The sequence below is a fragment of the Gouania willdenowi genome, chromosome 20 (genome assembly GCF_900634775.1).
Source record: "Gouania willdenowi chromosome 20, fGouWil2.1, whole genome shotgun sequence".
NCBI lineage: Eukaryota > Metazoa > Chordata > Actinopteri > Blenniiformes > Gobiesocidae > Gouania > Gouania willdenowi.
Window position 1 is genome coordinate 23,241,567 of NC_041063.1, and position 14,364 is coordinate 23,255,930.

General features: G+C 37.3%; 1 protein-coding gene across 3 annotated transcripts in view; it reads left to right on the plus strand.

The window, feature by feature from the left end:
* The window catches only part of ctnnd2a (catenin (cadherin-associated protein), delta 2a), a 350,952-nt gene that overhangs the window by 281,352 nt on the left and 55,236 nt on the right, over positions 1-14,364 (plus strand). For all 3 annotated transcript variants that reach the window (XM_028434803.1, XM_028434804.1, XM_028434805.1), the window contains 3 exons: positions 5,358-5,475; positions 8,034-8,216; positions 11,464-11,637. In XM_028434803.1, the coding sequence (XP_028290604.1) occupies positions 5,358-5,475; positions 8,034-8,216; positions 11,464-11,637 (475 nt within the window). The remainder of the gene's footprint in view (positions 1-5,357; positions 5,476-8,033; positions 8,217-11,463; positions 11,638-14,364) is intronic.

A 14,364-nucleotide genomic window follows, 5' to 3' on the forward strand; every position in this document is an offset into this window, starting at 1 on the left:
TAAATTAAAAAAAAAAAAAAAAAAACAACAACAGCAGAAAGAAAAATAACAAATGTGCAAATAGTGTCTTTTTGTGTTTCGTCATAACAATTTAAAATGTAACACATAAATTCTGTGAATGAACTAAAAAGTGACACAACACACACAAACACTTTGAGATGACCTAAAGATGACACCTTCCAGATTTTGAAATAGGTCTTCCTCTCTCTCTTTTTCCCTGAGCAATGACTTCAGGGCCAGATTATGTTATCAGGGTTTATGAATCCCCTCTGCTGGTGTCAGAAAGCTGACTCAAAGAAATAAATCACCCTCATCACGATATTAGGCATTGCAAAACGGCAAGATTTGAAAACGCCTGCAGGACATTTGACTGAAAATGACCAAGAGTTGTGCTGCATAGGCCTCCTGTTAGAAAGAAGGGAGTCAGCATTTAAAGACAGATGGATGGATAAAGATTGAAAACTATATACTGTCTTTACTTAAATGTAATACTTTGTTTTAATTTGTAATCATAAGCTTTTTTTAATATTCAATTCAGTATTCTAGTGCACCCACCTTTACCAACTCACTTTATTTATTCATTTAATTGGGTGCGCATTTAAAACTTCTTATTTTCGTTAAAAAGTGACACTTGTGTGGGATGGTGATATATATTTTTTTTCCTTTATTTAAAAACTTCTATCTTTTAGTGATACTGTATTGTACTCAATAATGGACCAACTCTGCCAAAGTTAGAAATAAATACAAAAATAAATAAATTGATTGGTCCTCCATAGTTTATAACCTTTGTAAACCTTATTATTAATTTTTATTTATTTTTTTATTTTCAGTGAGTGAAGTGAAAACTAAAAATTATGAGCTTTAAACTGTACCAATACCTCAGCGAACACTTATATTATGTCTAGTTTGGCCTTTTGCTATCAACTATTGGCTTTTAACGACCAAACCTAATTAAAATCAAAAAGGTGTATTTGTCTTGGTACTTCAACATCAGTCAAGGCAAAGTGTTCTCATGGTGTTGGTAAAATAAAAGTGTCAGAGTTGTGTGTATGCTTAGTAGCACTTCTATCGCAGGATTATTTGCCTATTAGCATTCCAAGGAGGTGGAAACGATTTGACCTTCTTTTGGAAGCAGAGAGCCATGAACAGGAAGTTTTAATTGAGTTCTCCCCTCCTCTCTTTTCTTACAGCACTACAGTTTATAAATGTTTTCATCTCTTTTACTGTGGAATGCTGTGATAATTTTTGCCCGCGTAATTGAGGAATTCATTCTTACTGTTGATACTTATTTGTGTATTCATGATGATCTGCCAGTTGTCTGTATAGCCTCCATTTTAGAGACGCTAACATAATGAAGCTTGATCTTAATGTAAAACATGCAGAAAAGTTCAAGAAATCATTTAGCTTTTGACATGGTATCTGAGCTTGAAAAATCCTGATTTTATTAAACATCAGTAGGATTTATTATTATTATTATTATTATTATTGTTATTGGAATTATAAAATATAACCAATACACACTACACAATTTAAATAAACCGATATAAGGATAACAATCAGACAATGTAGGCTTGTCTAAAACATTTGTAGTGTTGTAGTATACTCAAGACCATCATTTGAAGGTCTTAGTCTGTGCTTGAAATCACATACTACTCATACTAAGTCTGACGTCAAAATGAGTATGTAGTGTGTTTACATTAGATACAGTAGTATGGAAAGATGGAGTACGCAAGAAATACCCGGATGTATACTATCTGGGGACATTTTTGAAGTATGCATGGTGGGCACACTAGTCATACTCAATCACCCCATGATGCATTGCAAGCAGAATGTAAAATGGTCCTGGGACCGGCTTCAAGCTAAAAAATCAAACATCACCTTTTCAAAATAAAAGCACACCTTCTGGTTTTCCATTAGTTTTTTTTTAACGCTTTTGTAAATAGAACTCTTGTTTTGAAGTTAACTGGAAGTTTTGTCAGTAGCACAATGGCGGGTCTCCGAAAATGTCGGCATGAAATGATTTTCCGCAAGTTTTATGGATCAAATGAGCACATGTTGACATTCTACTTGGTCACTTAATACCTTCAAATGTTTTCAGAACTTTCAAAAGTGGAGAATGATCAAAGATATTTAGCCTCAGTGTGCTTTAGGTTTTTATCTTGGAAGTATACTTCAGTGGGAATGGTCAACATTGGTCATCACACTAATCGTACCTAAATAGTAGACAGTATATACTCATTGAGTTTGTAGTGTATAGTACAGAGTTTTCCATTTCAAACACAGTCTTGGTTTTGGTGCATTTGCGTCTTGGGCAAGTCTTGATCTTGGATAGTGTGGTCTTAGTTACAACACTACTGTTTTGATTCCTGATTTGAAGAGTGAAGTTAGTTAGTTCACATTGCAGAGGTTCCAGAGTGGCTCATTTGGAAAAGTCGAGTTCGAAGGAGCAAAGCTATGTTTGACTTTAAAAGACAGAATCAGAATCTTGAATAGCAATGGAAGGCATTTAAGATGCTGGAGCACTGTGGTGATGTGAGTGGATTCAGGTGATGAGGTGGGCTTTGGAGGCAGCAATCCAATCAGTAGAGCACATGTGTCAAACTCAAGGCCCGGGGGCCAAATCAGTCCCTTGAGAACATCAGATTGACACCCCTGCAGTAGAGGTTCATGGTGTTTCCAACATTTCAAATGGAAGTTTTTACTTAGGATAACACCCTCATTACTAATGCAAATGATTGATCAATCACAATTGACTTAATAACAACCAATGACTAGAGGATCTGCTGCTAACCTTTGGGTATCAGAGTCCCAAAGTAAATAAACTTCTAACTGCATGGTTGTACTGTGGGGAAGAAAAGTTTTCTCGTGTCTAAATGGAACTAATGCACTGAGAAATGTTCTCAATATGCAGCCACTGCACTGTAGTAGGAGACATTATCTAAATCTATTGTGATTGGATTCTTTATTGATGATTTGGAGTGTGTCAGTAAAGCAGCACAGAGACAGATATTTAAGAAGTTTTCTTCCAAGCAGAAAAAACTATCGATGGGCCCCAGAAGACTGCTAATTTATATCATAACACTCTATTACTATCACTATTAACCTCCAGTGGCACCATTAATCAGGACTGACGTGAAAAGTTTCTCAGCTGTGGTAATAGTGAAGGTCTAAAGCAGGGGTCTCCAACACAGTGCCCGTGGGCTCCAGGTAGCCCACATGGACCATGTGAGGGGCCCTCAGGAGCATTAGTCACCAATGAGCTCCATCTAAAATCTAATTTACTTTCCAGGATTCAAACTCGCAAAGATAAATAGATATGAGAGATGTAGTTAGTACCTAATTAATTAAATATCATTTTTAAAAGTTTATTTTCACTGAAATGTTTTTGAATGTTGCAGATCTGTTGTATGTACAGTATATAAGATGTATTTTATTTATTTATTTATTTTAAAACTCAAGATGGATATTCTATACAATTTAATGAAAGCAAAACATTTGCATAAATTAGGAGACAACAGTTTTTCAGGAAATGTACTTTGATCTCCTAAAATGTTTTGACTGTCAACTGCTAGTCTTCTTCAGAGGTGTCTGCTGATCACTTTGGTGTCGAATCGTCTGAATAAATGAAACATTAACATATTATTAAAAAAGAAGACAAAAATAACTTGCTGGAATTATTACGTGGAAGTCAAGGAAACATCAATCCAATCAGCTGAAGTCTCTGAGGAAGACTGGCAGTTGACAGTCGAAACACACCAAGAGATCAAAGTAAATTTCCTGGAAAACAGTTGTCTGAATAAACAAAACCTTAATGTATGAATAAAAAAGAAGACAAAATGAACTTGCTGGAATTATTACGCAGATGTCAAGAAAACAAAGCGATCAGCAGATGCATCTGAAGAAGTCTGGCAGTTGACAGTTGAAACATGTCAGGAGATCAAAGTAAATTTCCTGAAAAAAAGTTGTCTGAATAAATGAAACCTTAATGACATTAAAAAATAAGACAAAAAGAACTTGCTGGAATTATTATGCAGAAGTCAAGGAAACATCAAAACGATCAGTGGATGCCTCTGAAGAAGACTGGCAGTTGACATCTGAAACATGTCAGGAGATCAAAGCAGATTTCCTGAAAAAAAAGTTTCTGAATAAATTAAACCTTAAAAAATTATTAAAAATGTACTAGCTGGAATTATTATGCAGAAGTCAAGAAAACAGTATAGCAATCAGCAGATGCCTCTGAGGTTAACTGGCAGTTGACAGTCGAATAATGTCAGGAGATCAAAGTACATTTCCTGAAAAAAAAGTTGTCTCATAAATGAAACCGTAACATTATTCAAAAAGAAGTTGCTGTAATTATTACGCGAAAGTCAAGGAAATATCATTGCCATCAGTGGACACCTCTGAGGAAGACTGCCAGTTGATAGTTGAAACATGTCGGGAGATTAAAGTAGATTTCCTAAAAAAAAAGTTGTCTTAATAAACAAAACCTTAATGGTATTCATAAAAAAGACAAAAAGGATTTTCTGGAATTATTTCTGTTCCTTTTTAAGTTACTGTTAGCCTTCCTCATTATCTTACTCTCTAATTAAAGTGAAAATGTAGTATTGAGGAACATCTTTTATAACTGGTGGCCCTTCTGACTATACAGTAGCTCACAGTCTCAGAAAGGTTGTGACCCCTGCTATAAAGACTGCAGACAGCCCCACCCATGCTGCTCCACTCTCAGCTTGTTAAGGATCTAAGGATCGAACATTGATTTCCCTGCAGGTTTTTCTGCAACTTGATGCACTGACAGACACGTCGCACACTAACTTATTGAGATTACCTGGTTAAAGGCTTAATATGGCTTTGTGTTGGGATGGATGGATGACAAATGGCTTCCTATAGAATCCTAAATGCAAAGCTGTGTTAGTGTGAGTGTTAGCTGAGAACTTCAAACACTATCTGTCTGAGTGAAGCTGCTTTTTTTTATTTTTTTATTTTATGCTCACTACTCTCCTTCTTTTCTTTCAACTGAAGTGCTTTAAATTGAAGTGAGCCTTCGGGACATAGATTGGGATGTATCCAGAATTCTAATGCTCCCTTTCCAATCGTTTAGTTTTTACGGAGAGCTGCCAGACTCACTAGTGTCTGGTTCTCACTCTCCCTCAGCCTTTAGTCTGCCCCCCCCACCCCCCCTTTTTACACCTCTGATTACCAGCTTTTCTTTCATCTGTATTCTTGTTGTATCTTTCCTCCTCCACTGGCTTGCTTTCTTTCTCCATTTGTTAAACATCGTCTGATTGGCAAACACACACGCACATAGACACACAGACACCACCTACAGCGTCCAACCAGGAGTTATTTTGCTGTTGCAGGAATGTAAGCTCAGCGGGTGAGGAGGCGAGGCGGAGGATGAGGGAGTGCGACGGCCTGACGGACGCTCTACTCTACGTTATCCAGACGTCTCTGGGCAGCAACGAGATTGACAGCAAGGTGTGTAAACCTGCCAGTTTGTGTTTATACACTAAATAAATCATTTTACAGGTAAATACATAACTTAGATTATACAGTATGTACCTTTATTAAGATTAAGATTTGGTTGCTAAGTTAAACTTTCCACTTGTAAAAATCAACATGTTTACATTAATTCATAATAAAATAACATATTTATGTTTAATCAATCATTTAGTTTTAATCAATCATATTGTATAGTTAGTATACAGTAATTCATACTATAACACATGCTGCTATTGTTGTCTTTGCGTCTTGTTTTCTTTCTCTTTTTACCATCCTTTGAATATACTTAATAATATTGCAGTAATTGTCGCTGTTTATTTTTATGTAATAAGAATTAATATTGGTTCCTGAAGAACAGTTTTCGGACTAAATGAAACCTAAACACATTATTCAAAAAGAAGATGAAGAGAATCTTGTTGGAATTACTGCGCGGGAAGTCAAGGAAACATCAAAGGAAACATCAAAGCAATCAGCAGACGCGTCTGACGATTTCCTGAGGAACAGTTGTCTGAATAAATGAAAACTTAACATATTTTTCAAAAAGAAGACAAAAAGAATCTTGCTAGAATTAATGATATCTCTTGTTTGTATCTTAATAGAATCAATATTTTGAACATGTCTTCATTTTTTTACATTTTTATTTAAGAACACATTAATATGTATTCAAAAAGTGTTACGATGTTAGGACAATGTTATCATAGAAATAGGAAAGATATCCACTGGAACATTAATATTTCATTTCAGAGTTTTTCTTTTTTTTTCTTTTTAAGCGTTTGACTGAAAACTTTCTTTTTACAGAATCTGTTTGACGCTCACAGACCAGCGTGGAATGTCCTTACTGTATGTTGACTCTCTGAGTGTGTGTGTGTGTGTGTGTGTGTGTGTGTGTGTGTGCGTGTGCGTGTGTAGGTGTGGCTCTATACTTATGTACTCGTGGGTCAGTCAATACTACATAAACAGCGCTGTGGATGGCTGACTTCTCAAGGTCTCGCTGTCTCCTAGCTTTTCCAAATAGCCATCCTTAATCACTGTTTAACCGCTCGGCCCCTCGCCTTCGTTGGGCTGCAGTCGCTAGAGGGATGCTGTCGCCACGGTAACGAAGACTGATTGGCAAGACTGGCCGACGAGTGGTGATCACTATACTACTACTGCTACTGCTGTGGTTATTCACATTAACCGTGTGATGATTTTCTACAGCCTTTGTCTGTTAACACTGAAAACCCCTCAAACGTGTCTACGGTCCTCCCATTTAAATGTTTTAAAATAACATAAAAACAGAAACCTAAAGATCACATTAACATTATTGAATTCATAGTATTCTTCTTGTTCTTGTTCTTGTTCTTCTTCTTGTTCTTCTTCTTCTTCTTCTTCTTCTTCTTGTTCTTGTTCTTGTTCTTCTTCTTGTTCTTCTTCTTCTTCTTCTTCTTCTTCTTCTTGTTCTTGTTCTTGTTCTTGTTCTTGTTCTTCTTCTTCTTCTTCTTCTTCTTGTTCTTGTTCTTGTTCTTCTTGTTGTTGTTGTTGTTCTTCCTCTTCCTCTTCCTCTTCTTCTTCCTCTTGGTGTTCTTCTTCTTCTTCTTCTGGGTGTTCTTCTTCCTCTTGGTGTTCTTCTTCTTGTTCTTCATCTTCTTGTTGTTGTTCTTCTTGTTCTTCTTCATTATTATTTCTGGCATCACACAGTCTGTTCAAGGCAATAGGGAGATACTGTATGCGTGTGGGCTCATTCTTTTTGGTTTTGAACACTTCATCATCCATTAGCATTAAAAGAATTAAAATGAATGTTTGCGTGTAATGTGCATGCACACTAATGGATTTAGGAAATTATATAATTGTAGAAGAACATTATCAAACTACAGACTGTGTATTTAAAACTGTAAGGACGAACACGGTAAAGTGATGCCCTGGGATGTTTGAATAGGTGTTCATTTTGTAATAGCACTCAGCTATGAGTCAATTATCCAACAGAGTAATTAAAATTGATGGTGCAAACCTAATAGACCAGCAACATCCCTGAGTGTACACAAGAAATATAAAGATAACATTACAAGGATTGTATCATCGTGCGATGATTAACTGCAGGGGAAGAAGTTTAGGGCAGAGTCGATATTGGATGTAGCGTGGAGCTTGTGAACCAACAGGAAGTGACCCCCACCACGGATTGTTGGTGTCTGCATGGAGAATCAGTCTCAGCTTTAACTGCATTTTAAATACCAAACATGTAGTGTCAGAGTGAGTTGTAAATAAAGCGTTACGACTTTGGCATCATTGTTTAACAGAGTGTGGTTAGAATTTCAGACGCGGCTGCAGCTCACTGGAGTGAGACATTGTTTTTCTTTGTTGCATCTCTCGAAGTTGTCCAATTACTCTCCTTAGTTGTTTTTGTGCAAACCAACATTCAGACGGAGAGAGCATTGATCATATATACATGTTAATGTGCTCTCTGTTTATTTGGTTTACCACACACACACACACACACACACACACAAAGGGAAACACTGTGATTTACTTCCTCCTTTCTTTCTCTGTCTTATCTCCAGACTGTGGAGAACTGCGTTTGCATCCTGAGGAACTTGTCGTACCGACTAGCCGCCGAGACGTCCCACGGGCAGCAGGTGGGGTTGGAGGATCTGGATGGTTTGCTTTGTGATGCTAATGGCCATGACGGGGAAAGCTCTGGATGCTGGGGCAAGAAGAAGAAGAAAAAGAAGGGAGCTGAACAGGTAAAGAAGGAGGAAGAGATGCATAGATAATCTGTGTACTGTTCATTCTTTGATTATTCCATTTTAAAACCAAATCACAAAAACAAATAAACGGTGTGGTTATTTTGTTTTTCTGACTTAAAACTAAAACAGAATTACAGAAATATCAAAACCCAGATAAGCAACAGAACCAGAACTGAAGTCCACTGCGCCTGGCTTCCCTCCACAGGTCCTGGACCAGGTCTTCCCACACCATAGGACTGTTGAGTAGCGTCAAATAACTGTACCATATCCAAACATAAATATTTGCTCCTATGAAAAATAATACACTTCAAAAACATAATGTTTAAAATAGAGTTGCAAAAATTACCATGAGAATTAGCAGGACAAATTGACAGGTGGTCCTTAATAGGGATGTTAAATTTAGTTGAAAAGTATATTTTAGCATCATCTAAAAATTACTAAGAATAAGTTATTTAGAAGTTACTCCCAGTTTTCATTTCATTCCTAAAAATATTTCCCATGAAAAGTTTATAACATTGAATATCACTGGGCTTAAGTTCCTGTGGAGATATCCTGAAAATTTTACGTTGTTTTGCAGCATTTGGTTTTCTTAGCGATTGAACCATCTTTTAAAAGCTTTTAAAAGAAGCTTTGCAGTTGCTAAGCCGTACAGCTACAACCAACTTTTTAAGTTAACTTAACTTAACTCTGAATGTATTTAAATATGAATTTAGAGGTCTTTTTTCCCAGCCCAGGTTGGGCTGAGGAGGGGTTGACCAGTGCAGTAACGCAGTTCTGTTCAATCTCAGTTAAAAGGTTCTCTTTTTTTTAGTGCAGCAATAATATTTAGGCTACACTTACTCACAGTGACACCATTGATTTTTTAAAATGAGGAATAAATGCAAATGTAACAATTGGGGGCCTTGCAATACATGATTATATCTATGTATATATATATATATATATATATATATATATATATATATTGCACAGAGATTCTGCTAAAGAGGAAACTGTACTCTGACAGTGTAGGAGTGTTAAAATCCTTAACTATGCAGTAAAGAGCATATTTATAGTAAATTATTAACAAGAGAGAAACCCTCTGTGCATTTTCAGGTGGACAGTGTACCAAATACTATACAATCATCTGAATATTCATTTATAGAAGGCTTTTAGAACGTCTCCAGGCAACAGCACGTGGCGCTCTACGAAACAGTTGATGCTTTCGCTGCGGCGCCTTGGTGCACTTCAAACTGTCTTCAAAGTCTTTTGATTCTCCTGATCAGAGAGTCTATGTATAGATAAAACATGCACAAATGCACACTCAGTGCTACACACACACACACACAAACACTCCACCACTGCACCTCTCAAAAGACAAAACCTAGCCTAGTTTACCTTGAGACAAGAAGGAAGAGTGGAAGCAGCGAAGCGAAACCGAGAGGGTCGATAGGGAGAGGAACAAACTGTAAAGTGGAGAAAGAAGGATGGAAATAGAATAGGTAAACAGGGAAAAGGGGAAGTCAGTCTGGAGAGAGAGAGAGAGAGCGAGGGGGGCGGGGGGGAGTTGTTGAGTAGAGAAGCAGAATCTACAGAAGGAGAAAAGCTGTGCAAGACATAAATGAACTTTAGAGAAAAGATGGAGGAATGGAGGTAAATAAAAAGTCTGGAGATAGCTGAATGATGGTTGTAGGTTTATGTCAAGGCAATAAAGTTGTGCGGGCACGCCACTCAACACAGTTCAAACATCAGGAGACTCTATTGTTATGAAAGAGAGCAGATAAAAGCAAAATGAGCAGCTTAAGGTTTATTACTCAAAGCTTCACCTTCTGGGTTATTGTCTCCTTTCTTTCTTCATCAGTATTCTCTCATATTTAACGTGTTTATGAATATGTAAGATTTAATCTTTTTATATTTCTGAGATAGGATCGAACTGCAGCTTCGCCACATTTTGGCTAAGATCAAGTGTAGAACCTTAGTTGTTGTGATTGTATCTGGACATTTGTGAGTGTAGATTAATTTGGATCTAAAAGTGCCAAGTCAATAAAATGTGGGCCAGGCTTAATCTTCCATCACGCTGCTTCAACTACACTCAAACAAAATTCTAATGATGACGTTCAGTGTTGTACTCAAGACCACTCTTAGGCAGTGGGACTAAAGCGGCCAGAAATGTGGTAGGAGGCAGTCGAGGGAGACTTAATTCAGATGCAAAAAAAAGTGTGTATTTACAAAAAAAATAGGTGACTCCAAGTTTTGCATGCATTGTATATACATCTAGCATGTGGCAGAGTGTAATCCTTGTTTTAGCATAAAGTGTACTTGTACCCAGCTACACTGACATCCAACCTCATCAACAGTCCAAGACCAACTGCTTAAATGGACTCCTGTTAGCAGGAGTCAATCAAGGCAGCTCCATCAACACAGGTAGCTCCAAGTACTTCCCCCTAAAATCAGATAAGTAACAGTCATTCCCAACATCCACTTCATACATAAATGCTACATGAAGTGCCAAATAATGTTTCTCTATAACCACACTTACTTAAATAACATTTATTACTAAATCAAATAAACATCATTTTACCTCCCACCCCTCCTATTTGGCCTCACCCAGTGACATCACAAGTGACAGCACTGGAGATGTCACCCAGGGTATAAATGAAGGAAATGATGGGCTCCGCCCTCTCTTAGTTCCTGGAACACATGGTGGGGTAGGTAAGTAACAAAGAACACTCTGGAATTAAATAGCAATGCTAAACTAGTACACAATATGAAATTGATGGGACAAATGGTGTGTTCACACCTACTTTGTCACACCCACACTATCCAAGACCAAGACTTACCCAAGACCAGAATGCACCAAGACCAAGGCTGTCTTCGAAATGTCACACTCCATACTATGCACTACAAACTCAATGAGTACATACTGTCTCCTATGGTTAGTATGATTAGGATGATGAAGTTGAAGAAAGAAGATCAGTGCTGGTCTCTACTGGTCAAGACAAGACTAAGACCTTCAAAAGACCGATCTCGAGTAATACAACCCCAATGATGTTCCACCATGTGTGTTGCATGTGCCAAAGTGAACTAAATGTTGTTTTAACATTTAAAACTTCTCACATTGAAGCATTACAAGTATTTTATGACTTGATAACTTCAATGAAACATTTCTTTGTCATTATTTGGGGGGTTTCTGGTTCTTAACAGAGACATTTTTGTCTTTTGAAAAAAGGCTGATAGTTTACACTGACTGCCCTCTTTTTCCCAGTGGGATGGTGTTGATCCATTTCCAGACACAGCGGAGCCTCCCAAAGGGGTTCAGATGCTTTGGCACCCAACCATTGTCAAGCCTTACCTCACCCTCCTGTCTGAGTGCTCCAATCCAGACACCCTGGAGGGGGCGGCGGGGGCGCTGCAGAACCTAGCTGCAGGCAGCTGGAAGGTAACATTATATGATTATATCTCTAAAAAGTTATTTTTTTACCCAAATGTACCATAATTGAGGAAATTATTGAAATTGTATGTTTGAAGGTACAAGTGGATACTGTGGTTTATTTTCATTTTATGTTCCTCATACATCCTGATTCTCCCTTTCACTCTTGACTGGCAGGAAAACGTTCCTGTTTCTGAATACAAATACAGTAGTGTCTCCCCAAACCCAACCTGATCAAAATGACTTTATTAATAGAATAGTGTGGTTGTGTGTATAACATACACCAAAAATGGGCAGCGTCTGTCAAAGCAGGGGCCACAAAAACGTGATTGTCTGATCACCACATTATCAACATTCAAACCAGTATTTTGAAAATTAACACAGGAGATAATAAAGTGTTTTATGTGTTTCTGTTGTCAGTTTGTGTATTTTTCTCTCATTTTCAGACATTTTTTTAAAGTTATTTGTTTGTCACTCTCATTTGGAGTGTTTTCAGGTAATTTTTGTGTGTTTTTGTTGCAAATTTGTTTATTTTCTCCCATTTCCTGTGTTTTTAGTCATTTCTGTGTATTTTTGTTGACGTTTTGGGAAATCTTTTAAGTTATTTTGGTGTGTAATATGTTGTTTTGTGTATTTCTGTAGACTTTTTGTCTTGTTTCTGTAAATTTCAATCTTTTTTGGAGTCATTTTGTGTATATTTTCAGTTTTGTGTACAATTCTGTCATTTTGTGCGTTTGGAATAATTTCTCTTGATGTTTTGTATATATTTGTTCATTTATTCCCTTTTTTGTGTATAATTGTTGACCGTTTTTGTTTTTTTGGTTGTCCATATGTGTTTTTTTTTTAAAAATAAATCTGTAAGTTTTTGGAGCTATTTTGTGTATTTTTGCTGTGTAGTGTGTTTTTCTGTCATTTTGAGTGTTTTGTGCTTTTACTTCAGGGGCCGCAAAAAAATCAGACTCCGGCCGCGTGTGGTCCCTGGGCCACTAGTTGCCCAAGTTTTAAATACAGTACACTATGTAGTACTGAGTTTTCCTCAGACTGATCCCTCTCTAAATACATTGTAGCATCTAATCAATAATGGAGAAATTTAACAGTTATGAGTTCCAATTTTTAATCCCGCAGTGCAGCAGATTCTGAATCATTAAGGCGTTTATATAACTATGTTTACATTATTTGCTCCAGAGCTCATTTGGAGGACTTAAAAATGTTTTGAGCTCGTATTTTTATGCGCTTCATAAAACCAAATATTCCTCAGTAACAATGCAATTTCGGCCTTGATGTAATGGTTCCAGGCCTCGGCCCGCTCGGGAGAGCTGGAGCTCAGCAGCTGCTGAGTGATGGTGGCAGTCAGATGGTAATAATGTATGAGTCGTGGTTGTAATGGAGCGCCTTGGCAGCTCTGGCCTTGAGGGAGGTTTATATAAGGGTAGTTAGCTGAAAGTGAGGAAGTATGACCTTGGAACAATCACCTAAAAAGAAATGGAGAAGAAAAGGCTGCGTCAGACGGAAAGTCAACACTCGTTGTTTGAAAAATGAGCAAATTAAGAAACTCCAATAGTTCCAATATTTTGACTTTACATGAGTTAGGTGATTGAAGGATGTGGCTTTTAGGGAATAAAGAGCGTGTCCTTTGATGTATATCTGTGACTTTGTGTGCAGGCTTTGTCCGATGCATAGAAGTGTTCTTTTTCTTAGTTCATACTGTGATTTTTTGTTTGTCCACAAAAGCTCTGACAAAGTGACTTCCCGACACATGTATGGTGCTTTCATGGACTGAGAGTTCAGGCAAAACAATGGCATATGTTTATTTTGGGGCTATTGCCGAATGATCAGCATCCGGCCGACTTTGAATGTCACGCGAGGAAGACTGGGAACAAACCAGAACAAGGTCACTGTCCTTTTTATCTGGCAAAGAAACACATGAGATCACTGTAAGAATGAAGTAGAAACACTTTTCTCATCCGTCTATGGGACTCCACATCCCACAATGCAACGCAAGAAACTTTTCCGATAATGTCAATAAGAGAGTGTTTACAATGGAGATGAAAACAAACTTTTGAGCGGCGTTTAAACCTTTTACTTCTTTTTTCATGTAAAGATCTTGGATTTTCTGATCTATGAGATCTACACTTTGTTTTTATCTGGTTAACAAAATATCATCTTAAGCTGCTTTAACAAGACTTTGAAAATCAACAATACATCAATGACACTAACATCTCAGTAGCTGGGTTTCCATTACAGATTTTCGCAAAATAAAAGCGATATTTCTTAATGTCGACAAAGTATAATTGTGCTTTGAACATGTTTCCATTGAAGGCTGTTTTAGGCAGGAGCCTCGTAACTCTCGTGAAATCTCATCTCGCGAGACTTTGCCACAGGAAAATGGACGCTCCAAACCTCCTTATAACGCTGCTAAGAAATGTCCCGGTCTCCTCTTCTGTTTACACATACCGCGTCATGTTTTCTCGGAGAAAAGTGGTCATGTGACCAGGTATGTTTTTGCAACACATTTCAAAATCGAAACGTCTAAAATTCCTCTTCATGAAAGCGTAAAAAAGTTTTAGCATTGTTTGCATGTTCTCCCAATATTTGGTTTTTCTTTGTGTACTTCAGGTTCTTCCCACTGTCCTTAAAATGCATGTTAGTCTGTCACTATTACAGACTGGGGCACAAAATGACCCCCATGTACTATATATTCACATTTCATCCGTTCTCTAACACAATTTCTTAGCA